Consider the following 15,197-nt stretch of genomic DNA (forward strand, 5'->3'; position numbering starts at 1 on the left):
ACACACACACACACACACACACACACACCAAGCCGTGCAAAAACTCACTAACATCCAATAAAAAAATATTTCAAGCTCATGATGGTTTTATTTGATAAAATATGTGCATAAAATGTATATTCATCTCTAGTTGTTGTCTTATAACACTTGTCCATTTTCATAGGGCAGCCTAAGCAAAACGGAAGAGAAGTCCCCTCCAGTTCAATTTCCTCCATCCAGGGTTTGGTCCAGTAGCGATCACATGACCTGCAAGTGCTTAAGGTCTGTTGGCACTCTGGTGACGCTGGACACCCAGCACTGTCAAAGTTAAAGTCTGCACGGATCACTATATGAGCATTTGAAATATGAAGTGCCCGGAAACTTAAAATGGAGCTCTCCCCATAGCCCTGTGCAGTCTAAATGTTACCATGCCAACCTCCGAAGCTAGAGGGGGAAAAAAAGAGCAGGGCATGCTCAGGGTGCAAGATACCAACATTACGAGTTAAACCATTGGTGGGCAACAGGGGCTTTCCCAGGAGCCGCCTGTGGCCCTCAGGGGCTGTAGCCCCAACTGGTGGCTGCCGTAGTGGCCACTCCCCCTCTCCCCATTGCTGAGGGAGTGTGGATGCTGGGGTCGCTGATCTTGGCATCTCCTTGCTCCCTCAGCTGCTTAATGATAGTGCTTTGTAACCTACTGCCTGCTTCTCTACCCTGCTGATTACTAGTTCCCAGTATGCAGCAAGAGGAGGAGCAGGACCATATTCATCAGCAGCTGATGGAGGGGGTGGGAAAATGCTCCCAACCACAGCTGCAGCATCCTTTCTGCCTGTGCGTGCACACACCGTATTTATTGCTCCATATAACACTGAATATCCAGTCTAACACTATCCTGTAATATATTGAGGAACAAATACTTTAGAAATATACTTTTGTCCAGTGCTGCTATCTAGCCGATCTCTCTTTCTCCCCTTATGGCTGCGTCCATAGTAGAACGCACTAGCTTCCACGCTCCTCCATGACCCGGTGTCGCGCTGGAAATACAAACTTGTTTGTATTGCGAAGCGCCACTCTCTCTGTAGCGCATGTGCACTATGCGCATATACATTGGCGTCGTAGTGTTTGTTTCGGAGCAAGCCGTATCCTGCACTATGGACGAAGCCTATGATCTATGACAATGTAGCCCTTTTGAGGACTTTCAAGGGCTCTAGAGCCGCACCTACTTCCCTTGAAGTAGATCATGTTGCTTACCATAGAGTAAGGCCTCGGGCATGGTCAGCGCTTAGGTGCTGACCCGTGCTGAGACTCGCTGCTGCTCGGCACTGAGCCCCTGCAGCCGCAATGAGAGCGGCTTTAGCAGGGGTTCGCGCACACTTCCGCACGCCTGCGGAAGCCTGTGTCTTAACAAATATTTAGTTTTTTCGCTTGCCGCAGCGCAGGGCCGGTCACGTGAGCGGTTCGCCCAATGAGGGCGAATCAGCTCCATGACGTCACTGGCCCGCCCCCAGACACGCCCACGGACGGCGCGCGCTCTAAGGCCAGGGAAAGCACCGCTTACCCTGATCCTCCGCACGGGCTCAAGTCTAAGCCTTAAACTCATATCGGCTTCTGGGCGAGGGAAAAGGGAGGATACATATAGATACACATGTGTCATTTTGAGAATGGTCCTGAATGAGTTCAGTTTGAGTTGAAGGCTTGCTTGGGACAAGAGGGAACTAATATGCATTCAAGCCTTCTGTCTTATTCATATCCAAATAGAATAGGGCAAAAAGTACAGACGGTAATTACACTACCGACACACTTTATTAAAGTGTGGCCGGTTCCGCAAGCCGGGAGATTTCCCGGCTTGCTAGTGGCCGCCCCTCGGCGTGCCGCGCGTCACCGACGCGCGGTCACGCGTCATCGGGAGCCTGCGCCCCCTGCACGCGCGTCCAGGGCTCCCCGAGGGAGCCCTGGTGTCCCGCGATCGCGGGACGGCGGCAGGGGGTTCCGGGGGACCCGGCGGACCCGGCAGCGGTAGGGAGAGCGCCCCGATCGGAGGGCGCTCTTCCGCTGCTTCGGCGCGCGCCCGTCACCCTCCGGCGCGCGCCAGGATACTGCTGCGGCCAAGAACGGGCAAATGCTCGAATAAACTTGGCCGCAGCAGTACAGCTGAACCCCATTATAACGTGGTGCACCAGCATATGAAACATCATGTGTTCAATTCCTACATGGTGTAGGGGGGAGGTGTGTGTGTGTGTGTTGTGTGTTTATGTATGTATGTCTCCGCGTGTGTCTGTTAGCAATAAAGCATTATATATATACACACACACACACACACACACACACACACACACACACACACACACACACACACAGCTCAAGCCCGTTACAACGCGAATCCGCTTATAACGCGATGCAAGCGTGGCTCCCAATTTTCGTATTTATGAATACTTTACAACACGATTATTGGTATCTTAAATACTTTATTGTACAATGCATACAATTGTACATTATTTCTAAAGCGGTCCGCTTATAACGAGATGTGATTCTTTGGACCCCAAAACACAGCATTATAAGAGGGTTGAGCTGTATGTATGTATGTATGTATGTATATATATATATATAAAAAACAAAAAAAACATGGAGATGTTTTTAAATTGGGAGCCACGCTCAGACCGCGTTACAAGCAGATCCGCATTGTAGCGGATCGCACAATAACAGGGTTGAGCTGTATCATGCACTAAGGCTGCGCTTCTAGTTCCGGCGATGCTGACGCCACACTGCGGTCACTGGAAAAATCAAATTGAAGCGACAGCGATCACGCCGTCGCTCCTACTAAAAGCGCACGCGATGGCGTCAATACATTTGTTTTGACGCAACATCACTATAAGCGCGGCCTATGCCAAACAAAAGACAGAAAAAAAAGACAGAAAAAAAAACGCCCAACTCTTTGTTGACAATGTATTCAAGCATTTGCAAAACGATTTAAAAAAAGTTTCAATAATATGGATACTTGTCAGATTGTTACTTTTTTCTCTTCTCACCAAGACATTGGAATAAAGATTGTAAAAATTCGCCAAAGCATTTTTTTGTTTGTTACCATCGATAGGCTAAAAGTTAAAAACCAATGTAGAAATAGTAGTCTGCTTTTCTTTCAACCTTTACGGTTCCCTTATGATGTAACAGGTACGTTAGAGACACTTACTCATTTCCTAGGGACAGATTAGGCTGCCCAATAGAAGTGGAGGGGCCTCCACTGCATCCGATGGCCATCTCCATTTTGCATTTGTAAGCTGCTTAGTACTGCGATTTGTAAATGATCATTGTAACTCCCTCCACCATTAGCTGCAGCCTTATCTCCTGTTCTTTCCGTCTCAGACTGTGACCTAATGGCACCATGCTTCTGTGGTTACAAGGGAAGTTCTAATGTTACGCTCACTTTGCCAGAAGAGGCTACAGACCCTGCTTATCTCCAGGAGAGTACAGCTAACACCAATCGTTACCAAGGAGACTTGGCCCTGTGTTATCAGGCTCCAGTAGATGCGTGCCAGCCTGAAAGTGTGTCCTACGCTGCTGGAATATGGTGTATCAGACCCCTTTATCAGCTCAATGACTCACCTTGCAGAATCTCTAACCAAAGACTGTTCTAGAATACGAATCAGAAAAAGGAGCAGTCCCACTTTGCAGCACGTATTGAGTATTCCTCAACTGTAAGAACTCAGTTACATAACACAGGAGAGAACTTTTTTTTACATTTGTTTCCAAAATCTTTCAACTTTCTAAATACATCCAAAAACACAACAACACTAATTACTACAGAAATTCCCCCCAACAAAACACATGGAGTGTGCTTGCGAGGCTCAATTCTCTACAATATTTCTACACCATAGAAAAAAATACTACATTCAATAACAATGTAATTAACAAAAAAAGCAACAGTTTTTTTACATTTATTTTTAACTTTTTCTTCCATGCCAAACAAATGCTTTGGATGGGGTTTACAATCTTTATGCAATTATGGTGATAGGTGATGGGGTGGTTTGTGAGCCTTAACGGAGAAATCCAAGCTATAAACTTACCTTGTGTGATTTTTAAATTTTTTTTAATAAATCCATTCTGTAGTTTAATGGGTTTTTTTTTTGTTTGTTTTTAATTCAACTCAATGCCGTTTTTTATGAGTTTGAATATACTGAGCATCTTTTAATTTTTATAGCAGGTTTAATCCATCTCCCAAGCAGTGCCAAATATTTGCAACACTTTGCTGGAAATATTGATAACAAATGATCACACACAGGAGTTTGAGCTGCAAACTACCAATAGATAATGTTTGCTTATAAGAATACATGGCAGCTTACACGGACTGAAAGATTGATTGAAACTGAAAGGCAGCCATTTAGTGAACCCTGGGAAGCAGGATTTTGCTGATCGATAACGGGACAATGAATCGATCGCCAGCTTAGGTAATTAGTTTTCAATAAAAAGTAAATCAAGGCTTTTTTAAAGTGCTGTTTGTCATGCCTCATTAAAGAGACAATCCATGCTGTTTTTTTCCTCCCCATTTATTTTTTTTTCAATTAGAATTGAAGCAGGGGGTCTCTGGAGCTGAGCCCCATTCATTTCAGCTCCGGCGACCCCCTGCTTCTGTAGATACTTACCTCTGTAGTGCCAGTAGTTGTTCTGCTACCAGGGTTCATATTATGGCGGCGTTTCAAAGCTCCCGCGACTCCATCAGGCCAATAGGACTCAGTGATGTCATCAGGTTCGGTTTCCTGTTAACCCCAATGACGTGGGAGCTTTAAACTTTAAAGCCCAGCTACCTTAGCCAGAGTGGCTACTGGCACCTACTTCGGAAATACGTATCTCCGGAAGCAGGGGGTCCACAAAGCTGAAACTAATGGGGTTCCATACTGGGTAACAAAAAACAAACAAAAAAGAGCTTGGATAGCTCCTTTAAGATCTACGGGTGAATTGTTATTCTATATTCTTCTTTGTAAAGTAATTAGAATATGCCAATAGTAGTCAATAGTGTTGCATGGCCCAAATTACATGCAAGTCAATATGGTAGCCAGATTGATGAAAAACGAAAACATTAAATATCTTGTTACAAAAAATAAATAAATAAAATAAATTAAAAATATTAAGCCGTGAACCCCTCCCACAACGAGAAGCCCATTTTATTTTACAAAGGGCTCTCTTAAGATAGGGCTGGCTCCATTTTGAGTTGTTGGACCTAGCTTGGGATGCCCAACGCCATTTGCAGCTTCCTATTGACTTATTGTGTGTGCGCAACATGCAAAGACCGCCATGGAAGAAAGAAAACCATCTGAGCACCGGATCTGTGAGTTGATTGCTAATATGAGTCAAACAAATAAAGATAAGTATCTGAGTAACATGAATTCATTGTACTCAAAGAAAAATCTTATCTTCACCAGAACGGCACCGGGGAGATCGCATAACATCACCAGGACCCTGGATGCCGGAAACACAAGTGAAGGGGCCACCACTACCGTTTGGATCGGGCTGGTCACTCCCCTAGAGCAGTCGGCCCAAACTGACCCTAGAAATTGAGCAAAGTGCCCATGACATTCCTGGATCATAAATGCCTCTGGAGTGTCGTTAGGGTACTGTAAAGGTTAATTGTTGATTACATAGAGCATTTTACCATATAGAACAAATGCAGAACGAAAATGTAGCTTTTCAACAAATGTGCATCAAACAGAATAGTAAAATCTATTTTACGGGAGATTTCAAACCTCAAATCTTCCTCAACTTGCAAGATACCGTATTTCCCACAATATACTTCCTGTGGAGTTTAATTAAATTATTTTACATTCATACAAATATAAGCACAAAGCTAAAACATGCCATAAAGCCAAAAGGCATTCATCATTCCAAATGTAACAGCCAGAAGCAAAGGAGATGTTTGTGTTTATTTCCCATTGTAGTACATAAAGCTACACTGCCATCTATCTCTCTATTAGAAAGCAGCATCTCCTTGTAACATTTTCACATGGTCGTTCTACACAAAAATCTATGTGACCACAACTGTTTCTACATCATCTTGAAGCCAACAGGTCTATGTAACAACTGTATTCAGTCAGATTTATTTTGTACCAATAACATTATGGATAGATAGGAGGTGATGGTGTTGAAGTTGACATACAAAAAACACTTTGTAAACAACCATTTAAAAAAAAAAACATACGGTAAACTTTTGCCATCATGATCTCTTTCTTTTAAGCGGAAGCCCTGAAAAGCAGGACTAAGGTGCATCAAGTGCTCCATCTCCCTTCACAGTGACTTTGCTACAAGGCAGGGGCGCATAAACTTTTTCCCCTGCGCCCCCCTGCCTGCTCCCCCCCCTAACCTTGTATCCAGCATCAATGACGATACATGACCCCGCAGCATCATTTGACTCCGCGTTGCCATGGCGACGCGATGTCGGAGACAAGGTAAGAGACCTTACAGAGGCCTAACGCGGTCCCCCGGCATTTAATTTAAATGCTTTGGGGAAGAGGGCAGGGCCTCTGTAAGTGCCACCCCCCTCATCCCCCCCCAAAAAAATCTTGCGCCTGCGCCCCCCCCACCCCCAGTTTGAGCACCGCTGCTATAAGGAAGGGACGTTCACTCTGGGAAGAAGAAAATCCTGCTGGATACACAGCATCATAAAACATATAGACATTTGCTCCAGCATTTAATTGTGATTTTGCACAATAAAACAGCAAATAAAATATCACTTTCACATACTGTATGTATGTCTCAGACAGCTCTGCAACCCTGCCTTTCCCCATTATCTCTTAGCAAACAATGCTTCAAACTGTAGTTAGGGATTCTGGGTAATAGCATGCAAATGAGCACTCGCAGTGAGCCACTCCTTACTTCTCATCCATTTTAACATGGACCCTATGAGCTTACGCTTGCTGCATTAAACAGCCTGGGTTAAAGAAGTGCATAGCCATTAACTCTACTCAGACAGCTTTTTCGAGCTTTTGGGTCTCAGTGTGAGGATTGTTATACCAACTATGCAATTGGAAGCTGAAAGCGGTTTCAACCACATATAATAAGTTATAATGGGTACAAAAGTGACAAAATACCTCCACCGTAGAGCAAATAAAAAAAAACACTTGTGGGTACAGTACATACAATGTGCACTTATCTATGTGTTATTGTGTAAGACAAGGGAGCGCAATCTTTTTTCCCTGCGCCCCCCTGTCGGCTGTTCCCCTCTCTCCGCCCCCTCCCCCCACACATCGGCTCTGGCGTCATGACGTCCCGTTGCCTTGGCAACATGACGTCACAACCTCACTGCGTCATTTGACGCCGAGTTGCCATGGCGACGCGTCTCCAGAAGCTGCCAGAGCCACGGTAAGTGCAGTTTACAGAGGCCTTCGCCGCTTCCCCGGTTAAGTACCTGTGGGAAGCGCCTGGGGCCTCTGCAAAACCCTGCACCCCCCGCAAACAATGGGGGCGCGCCCCCCAGTTTGCGTACCGCTGGTGTAAGAGATAATGAGGAAAGACACGGTTGCAGATTAGTCTGAGACATGCAAATGTTCTCACGTGGTATATTGATTCACTGTACCCAGGTCTACACAAAAAAAAAAACGGACAAATAATTTTTTTCTGCAAATTATTTGCCTCCATTGAACCCCCCCCCCCACCATACATATGCCTCATAAATTTGTGCTCTGGGCGCTGTGCTTCCCCTTTATTGGGTTGGGCGACAATTTCTTCAGAGAGGACAGGGGGGGGGGGGGGGTGAGAGAGAAAGAAAGGGAACATAGAAAAAAAAATCTATGTCATCATTAAATCTAGAGTCAAAAAACATTCTCATCACAAAATAGATTAAGGTTATAATCAACCTCCAAAGCATTTGGTTATCATGGAGATGATAAAGAAGTTTAAACCATTATTTCATAATAAGGATTAAAAGAAGGAGGCACGTACATTTAGCCTATTAAGCGTGCCATTAGTTCACTTTAGTCTGATTGACATTGGGAGGGCTTGAAAACATTGCATAAAAACTGTAAAAACCCTCCAAAGCTTGTGTTAACCATTAAAAAAAAAAGTTTAATCATCCCACCAACCCATTTGTTTTCCCATTTTCTATCTAGATATATGCCATCTGGTATTAATTTTGCAGCAAACAAAGCAACTAATTGTGTACCTGTGATGGTGAGGGGATAACCAGGCGCAATAATAAAGGTTAAGCCGTTTTGGTTACCTCTGATCCTTGTATTGGGGTTCGGGAGTGTCAGCTCTTGAGTCCAGTGATTGTTTACGCATTGTGAATAATTATGCGACAATAAAGAATGCATGTGTTTTACCTTTCCAGGAGTGCCAGCAAGCAGAGATAGCTGGGCTATGAGTTTCAAGGGAGTTTTACGAAGAAAGTGTTGTCAGAATGTGCCTAGCTAGAGTCGGGGTCCAGAGTTGCTGGATACCCCAAAAATGTTCCCGGGAATCAAGTCGTAATCCCAGATACATATAGGCACATTGCTCCGGCAAAATCTCCCCTCGATAACGCTTGCGCGACTCACCGCTAGGATTCCCTGTTTCAGCACAGACCAGAAAGGTAAATGGGGCATAGGGATGTGAGGTATCCCTGGAACAGTAAAGGGGTCACTAGGTTAAGGGGGGATGCCCAGTTAATGCCCAGGTCACCCAGAACCCAGTATAGGGGTTCTGGGGGTGCTCCAACCATAGATAAGGTTGTGAGGATTGTTAAAGTCTAAGTCTAGTTATAGTGTGTGGGGAATATGGCTGGTAAGATATAAAGTGCAACTTCTTATTCTATTCCCCATAACCATAAGACTTAGGAAAGTATAAATGTATGCCTTTCCCAGACTGTGAGGAGCAGGAGACCTTACACAGCATGAGTGCGCCTCCTCCAGTACTACTTTAATAGGTTAAAGCAGCAGCCCCCTCCACAAAACCCCACTTTCCTTTTAAATAGGATGTAAAGCAGGGGGTCCCATGAGCCGAAACATGTTTTTTTCAGCTCTGGTGTCTCTCCTTATTCCCGAGATACTTACCAGTAAAGGTACCGACCGGTGTTACCTCCTGGTTTCACACTGGGTTTTAAATGGCCGATATGGGACTGAAACGCTGCTAGCTTCACCGGCAAGGATCTCGGGAACAGGAGCTTTTTTTTTTCTTTTTTTTTTTTTTAACACATTCTTATTTTTACAGGTTGGCCACTGGGTGGTTCCGAGAGCTAAACCGAGCTGACATGGCTGCATTAAGAATCTAACAGACTACAGGCATACCCCGCATTAACATACGCAATGTGACCGGAGCATGTATCTAAAGCGAAAATGTACTTAAAGTGAAGCACTACCTTTTTCCCACATATCGATGCATATACTGTACTGCAATCGTCATATACATGCATAACTGATGTGTAACAGGCTCTATACTCTCCCTGCTTGCGCACAGCTTCGGTACAGGTAGGGAGACAGTATTGCTGTTCAGGACGTGCAGACAGGCGCATGCGTGAACTGCCGTTTGCCTATTGAGCTAGATGTACTTACTCGCAAGTGTACTTAAAGTGAGTGTCCTTAAACCGGGGTATGCCTGTACTACATTTACTTTACTGTAACTCCCAAAGTCTGGTTTAAGGCCTGATGTACTGATCCCCATATTGCATTACATTTCCTAGTATTCTGTATTCAATTTCTGTAAGTAACTAAATATATCTAGGACAAATTATTAGTGCTCATCTAGGTGCCTGATAGAAATGTAATGGGAGTGGCAGTGTAGATTACAGTGTTAAAGCAGCATTTCATGTTGGGGAAGCTGCATACCTCCAACTGGCCAACCGTAAACTGAATATGGTTTGAACAGGCTAAACAGGTAACTTTACATTACAAGTTCAATATATTACACCTCACTCACCTAGCATATGTAAGTGAGCCATTATCCCATGTAATCCTCGCCTATTCCATTTGGCCAGTAAATATATTTACTGCCCAAATGTCAGAGCAGCAAATGGAAGAGGTCGTAACTTGGGAGATCTTCTTGTCCGTGCGGATCCAAGTTCAAAATATGCTAAAAACCTGTCCTAGTTAAATAAACCTATTGGTGTGTTTAAATGTCGTGGCTGTGTTAATTGCCAATACATGGTGTTGGGAAAAACTTTTCCACATCCTCATCAAGGACATCGGATTAAGATCAAAGAATTTTTGAACGGTGACTCAAAATATGTGATATATTTTATTAGGTGTCCATGTGGCCTATATTACATTGGCAAGACGATACGTATGCTGAAGGAACGGCTGAGTCTTCATCGTTCAGCAATCAGGAAGGCTTTAGCAGATGCGGATAACAATGAAGATTTAACACAGCAACCAGTGGCTCGACACTTTAAGGAGATGAAACACAGCCTCGCGACCTTGAGGTGTATGCCAATTGCACCATCCAGAGGAGGAGATCGCAAGAGATCCCCATTGCAACTTGAAGCAAGAACAATCTATAATTTGGACACATTAAGTCCTCGTGGGTTAAACGAGGAATTTCAATTGAGTTGCTTTTTATAACAAATTTGTCCAGAAAGTTCTCATCTATAATAGGTGACTTTTTGTCCCCAGGATTGGAGTCTATAGGACATCTTCTCATCTGCTATCCGGACTATGTCTGTGCATACAATTCGTTTGCTTACCACCAATAAGTTTCTTACTGATTATCCTTGATGATCTGATGGATATGTTTCTAGTACTGGCGGACGCACTCTTTATGCCATCTACCATTCATGTTTTTGATTCCACACTACAGGTTTTCTGATTATCAGTTCATGACATAACATGTTCTATATTTATTAATGATTCAGCATGTCCATTAAGTTCTACCAGATAGACCTGAAATACTTTTTATACGTCAAGTCGGTATTTTTGGAAATTAATTGTTATATACTGACTTTATTTATGTGTATTGAGTGACAGCTGATGACTGCCATTGCGGTGTGTGGTCATGCTACAGCTGTTATTGTTCGATGCACTCTTAGTTCTATGTGTTTTAGGTTGATAACAAGATACCTATTTCCAATATGACAAATTATAGACAAACGTATGATTTATTTTGATGGTTAGTATAAGTTGCAGTAATGATTTGTGTTATTTCAGTTATTTATTATTAATCTTTTGGTCAGTAAACATCATTATATATGTTCACATTTAGTATGTTTTCTCACTTTGATCATTTTAAGTGCTGCATATGGTCATCTATTTAGACTCCTATAATGTTATTCATTAATTTGATATAGTTATTTATTTCATTAGTTGGTGTGTCCTGCTTGCTCCTTATAGCTAGAGACCATTGTCATTTTAGATATGTAGTCTTTAGATGTGTAGTGTTATTTGACTTGTTTCTTAGACTAGCAGCACTGCTAATTAACCATTTACTGGTGTATGTGCAGCACATGCGTTTTATATATCAGGAAGTACAGGCATACCCCGCTTTAAGTACACTCACTTTAAGTACACTCGCGAGTAAGTACATATCGCCCAGTAGGCAAACGGCAGCTCACGCATGCGCCTGTCAGCACGTCCTGAACAGCATTACCGGCTCCCTACCTGTACCTAAGCTGTGCGCAAGCGGGGAGACTATAGAGCCCGTTACAAATACGTTATTTACATCAGTTATGCACGTATATGAGGATTGCAGTACAGTACATGCATCGATAAGTGGGAAAAGGTAGTGCTTCACTTTAAGTACATTTTCGCTTTACATACATGCTCCGGTCCCATTGCGTACGTTAATGCGGGGTATGCCTGTAAACAGGAGCTGCAGAGAAGGCTGATACACTGACAGGACACAGGGGTTTAACATTATGGATGTGATTTTTGTTTTAATCAATTTATATGCTGCACCGGTAGATTTTGGGGTTTCTGGGGGTATTTATATGTGTTCTTAGTTCGTTGTTAATCATCACCTTGACAAAGGTTTGAGAACCGTAACATTGGATATGATGTTTTGTTGAATAATACAGGATTTTTGATATTCATTTGGAGTGCTGCCCCTGATATTCGTCCACGTGCGGTATCGTATTGCCTATATATATATATATATATATATATATATATATATATATATATATATAAATATATATATATATATATATATATAAATATATATAAATATATATATGTATGTGGCTAGCAAAATGCTTTTATTTGTGAGAGCTTTCGAGATACACTGATCTCTTCTTCTGGCGATGTTAATGAATGAAGCCAAAAAAAAGGTTTTTACTTTAAAACGGTGCATACTGGAATGTGTGATTTAACTCTATCCCTCCCCGTGTGTGTGTGTGTGTGTGTGTGTGTGTGTGTGTGTGTGTGTGTGTGTATGTATGTATGTATGTATGTATGTGTGTGTGTGTGTGTGTGTGTGTGTGTGTGTGTGCCACTAATTGAACCAGCTGTGCTGAAGTAGGGAAATCCTGAAAACCTGGCCTGTTTGCGGACCTCGAGGACTGGCGTTGTGCAGGCCTGCTATAGCCCATTGAGACAGGTGCCCATCTCAATTATTCCCTAACAATCAATTTTCCAAAATCAGTACTGTAAAGAAAAAAGATTTCAATGCTTTAGGCCGGAACATACAACTTTGATTTCTTCGATGCTTCATCTCTCCCAACAGTATCCAACCAGACTCTGTTTATGTCAAAGTATTTTTTTTCTCATTGGGGGGGGGGGGGGGGGGTCACCGTTTTAGCTGTGACCTTAACAAGGCCAAGAGGGCTAAAACATATGTAGCAGGATTGGATACAGTAACATTACCAATAAGCATCTTGGGAATTGGTGGTTCACCTAAGCAGCAAATACATGTTTAGCTTTGGGAACCCCTAGTTATTGTTTTAAGAACAAAGTGGGCCAAATAGGTGGGATTGTGGCCTCAATATCAGTAAACTGAATTAAAAAAAGTTATTTGACTGTTGAGTAACATGTTTTAGGTTTATATTCTTTTCAAAAGGCAATAAAAGAATGATTTAACCCATTGAACACGCCACTGTCATTAGTTCACTTTGGTGCTAGCAGTGACTGCAACATTAAAGGCATAAACACAACACAAAAAGCTCCACTGCGGAAGGGTTGACGGATTTCAGGTAAATATGGGGGTGTTGGCAGGAAAAAGCAACTTCTTTGCTGGCACCTAGTAAATTCTTATTGGACAAAATCTCCTTAATTGGGAACGAAAATGTGTAACGGAAGTGACGTCATTGGGCAGCGCCGCCCGCACATGCACAGAAGCAGCCGGCGCCGCTGGCACAAGCACAGAAGCAGCCGGCGCCGCCGGCACAAGCACAGAAGCAGCCGGCGCCGCCGGCACAAGCACAGAAGCAGCCAGCGCCGCCCGCACATGCACAGAAGCAGCCAGCGCCGCCCGCACATGCACAGAAGCAGCCAGCGCCGCCCGCACATGCACAGAAGCAGCCAGCGCCGCCCGCACATGCACAGAAGCAGCCAGCGCCGCCCGCACATGCACAGAAGCAGCCAGCGCCGCCCGCACATGCACAGAAGCAGCCAGCGCCGCCCGCACATGCACAGAAGCAGCCAGCGCCGCCCGCACATGCACAGAAGCAGCCAGCGCCGCCCGCACATGCACAGAAGCAGCCAGCGCCGCCCGCACATGCACAGAAGCAGCCAGCGCCGCCCGCACATGCACAGAAGTGGCAGGAACAGGCAAGGGAGACAGGAAGAGTGAGGACCCAGGGAGGTACTGGGAAATCAGAGCAGAGCACACACACACACGCTCGCTGTCTGTATGTGCGCTTTCAGTATGGTGTGTGTGTGTGTGTGTGTGTGTGTGTGTGTGTGTGTGTGTGTGTGTGTGTGTGTGTGTGTGTGTGTGTGTGTGTGTGTGTGTGTGTGTGTGTGTGTGTGTGTGTGTGTGTGTGTGTGTGTGTGTGTAGGCACAAAAACACACTTTTTTTTTTTTTTTTAAGTAAAATTTATTTACTGGCACCTACCTAAATTCCCATAGGAGAAAAACTCCTTCATTAAGATAAAAATGCGTAACGGAAGTAAGGCATGTGTACCCCGCAGGCTAATTTCACAGCAATAAAAAAATTAAACTTTAAAAAAACTTTCAATCAAAATCATAAAAATCTAAATTCAATTTCAGTGACAAAACGCAAAGAAGTTTCACTTAGAACGCGCGTGCTAGGCACACACTCTCTCTCTTTATGTGCAAATGGACAAAGGTAGTAAATATCAGGAGGCAGAAGTGTCTGGCAGTCACGTCATCTACAATCTCAACACTAAAATAATGAATGTGAAAGGCTGGACAAATATTTTTACAGATCCAGATAACAAAAACCATTCAAGGATATGTGAAGGGTGAAACTATTTTTGATGAAAAATGGGAAAAACAGAACAGGAAGCAGAAATGTAATATCCATAGTATATTAGTTTAAATGTTGTCATACACAGTCTTGGCAAGCTCAAAACCCAAAGCCACTCTAGTGTATACACGTGTGTCAATTGCAGTGCTACTGGGATAGTGACCTAATGCAGGGCTGCGCAGACACTCCTGGGTGAGCAGTGCGGTGACCCTTCATTTCACTTATTAAGTGATATATGCTTGTTTTATACTTGCACATTGTAAGTGCACATTTTATACATTTTTACATAAAGATTTTGTCTATCAGCCTGATCGCACTATGAAGTCTTTCCCATCTCTCCCATACCTCATCTCATCGTTGACTGTGCCTTTGAGGGGGGTCCCTGACTACACATCCAACACGAGTAGCAGCCCTTCTTGCAAGTGCTTTTTATTCATCAACATCTTGTGAGTAGGCTGGACATACGAGCCAACAATACACTACGTGCCTTATCTCAGATTTTTATACATCTGCACTTATATTGTGTGTTTTTGTTTGTCTTCTTTCCCTTACATTTAAATAAACTACACAATGAACTTACCAATCGTCAGGTCATGCACAGGCTGAAACCTCTTGTCCGTAAACTGCAAAAGTAAGCACGATTTCCCAACACCTAGAGGGAAAAAGCAAACAAAATAGTCGTTAAAAAAAATATATATATATATATAGAACATTTTGAGTGGTTGAAATAGAAACGGATACAAAACATTTGAACAAATTAAAAAAGTTGCTATGGAAACTATAATCAGAACTTGGTCATTTCTTTGGCAAAAAGGTACTAAAAAAAGAAAAACACTACATTTCTAAACTGAACACATTTTAAGCCTACAATACAAAACTATAGCGCGCGCTTTATATTGTGGAG

At 43.3% G+C, this 15,197-nt stretch overlaps 1 protein-coding gene across 1 annotated transcript in view; it reads right to left on the minus strand.

The window, feature by feature from the left end:
* RAB2A (RAB2A, member RAS oncogene family) overlaps positions 1–15,197 on the minus strand; it is a 99,731-nt gene that overhangs the window by 55,358 nt on the left and 29,176 nt on the right. Inside the window, exon 2 of the mRNA XM_075584050.1 lies at positions 14,874–14,945. Coding sequence (XP_075440165.1) covers positions 14,874–14,945 — 72 coding nt within the window. The remainder of the gene's footprint in view (positions 1–14,873; positions 14,946–15,197) is intronic.

The sequence above is a fragment of the Ascaphus truei genome, chromosome 2 (assembly GCF_040206685.1).
Source record: "Ascaphus truei isolate aAscTru1 chromosome 2, aAscTru1.hap1, whole genome shotgun sequence".
Taxonomy (NCBI): Eukaryota; Metazoa; Chordata; class Amphibia; order Anura; family Ascaphidae; genus Ascaphus; species Ascaphus truei.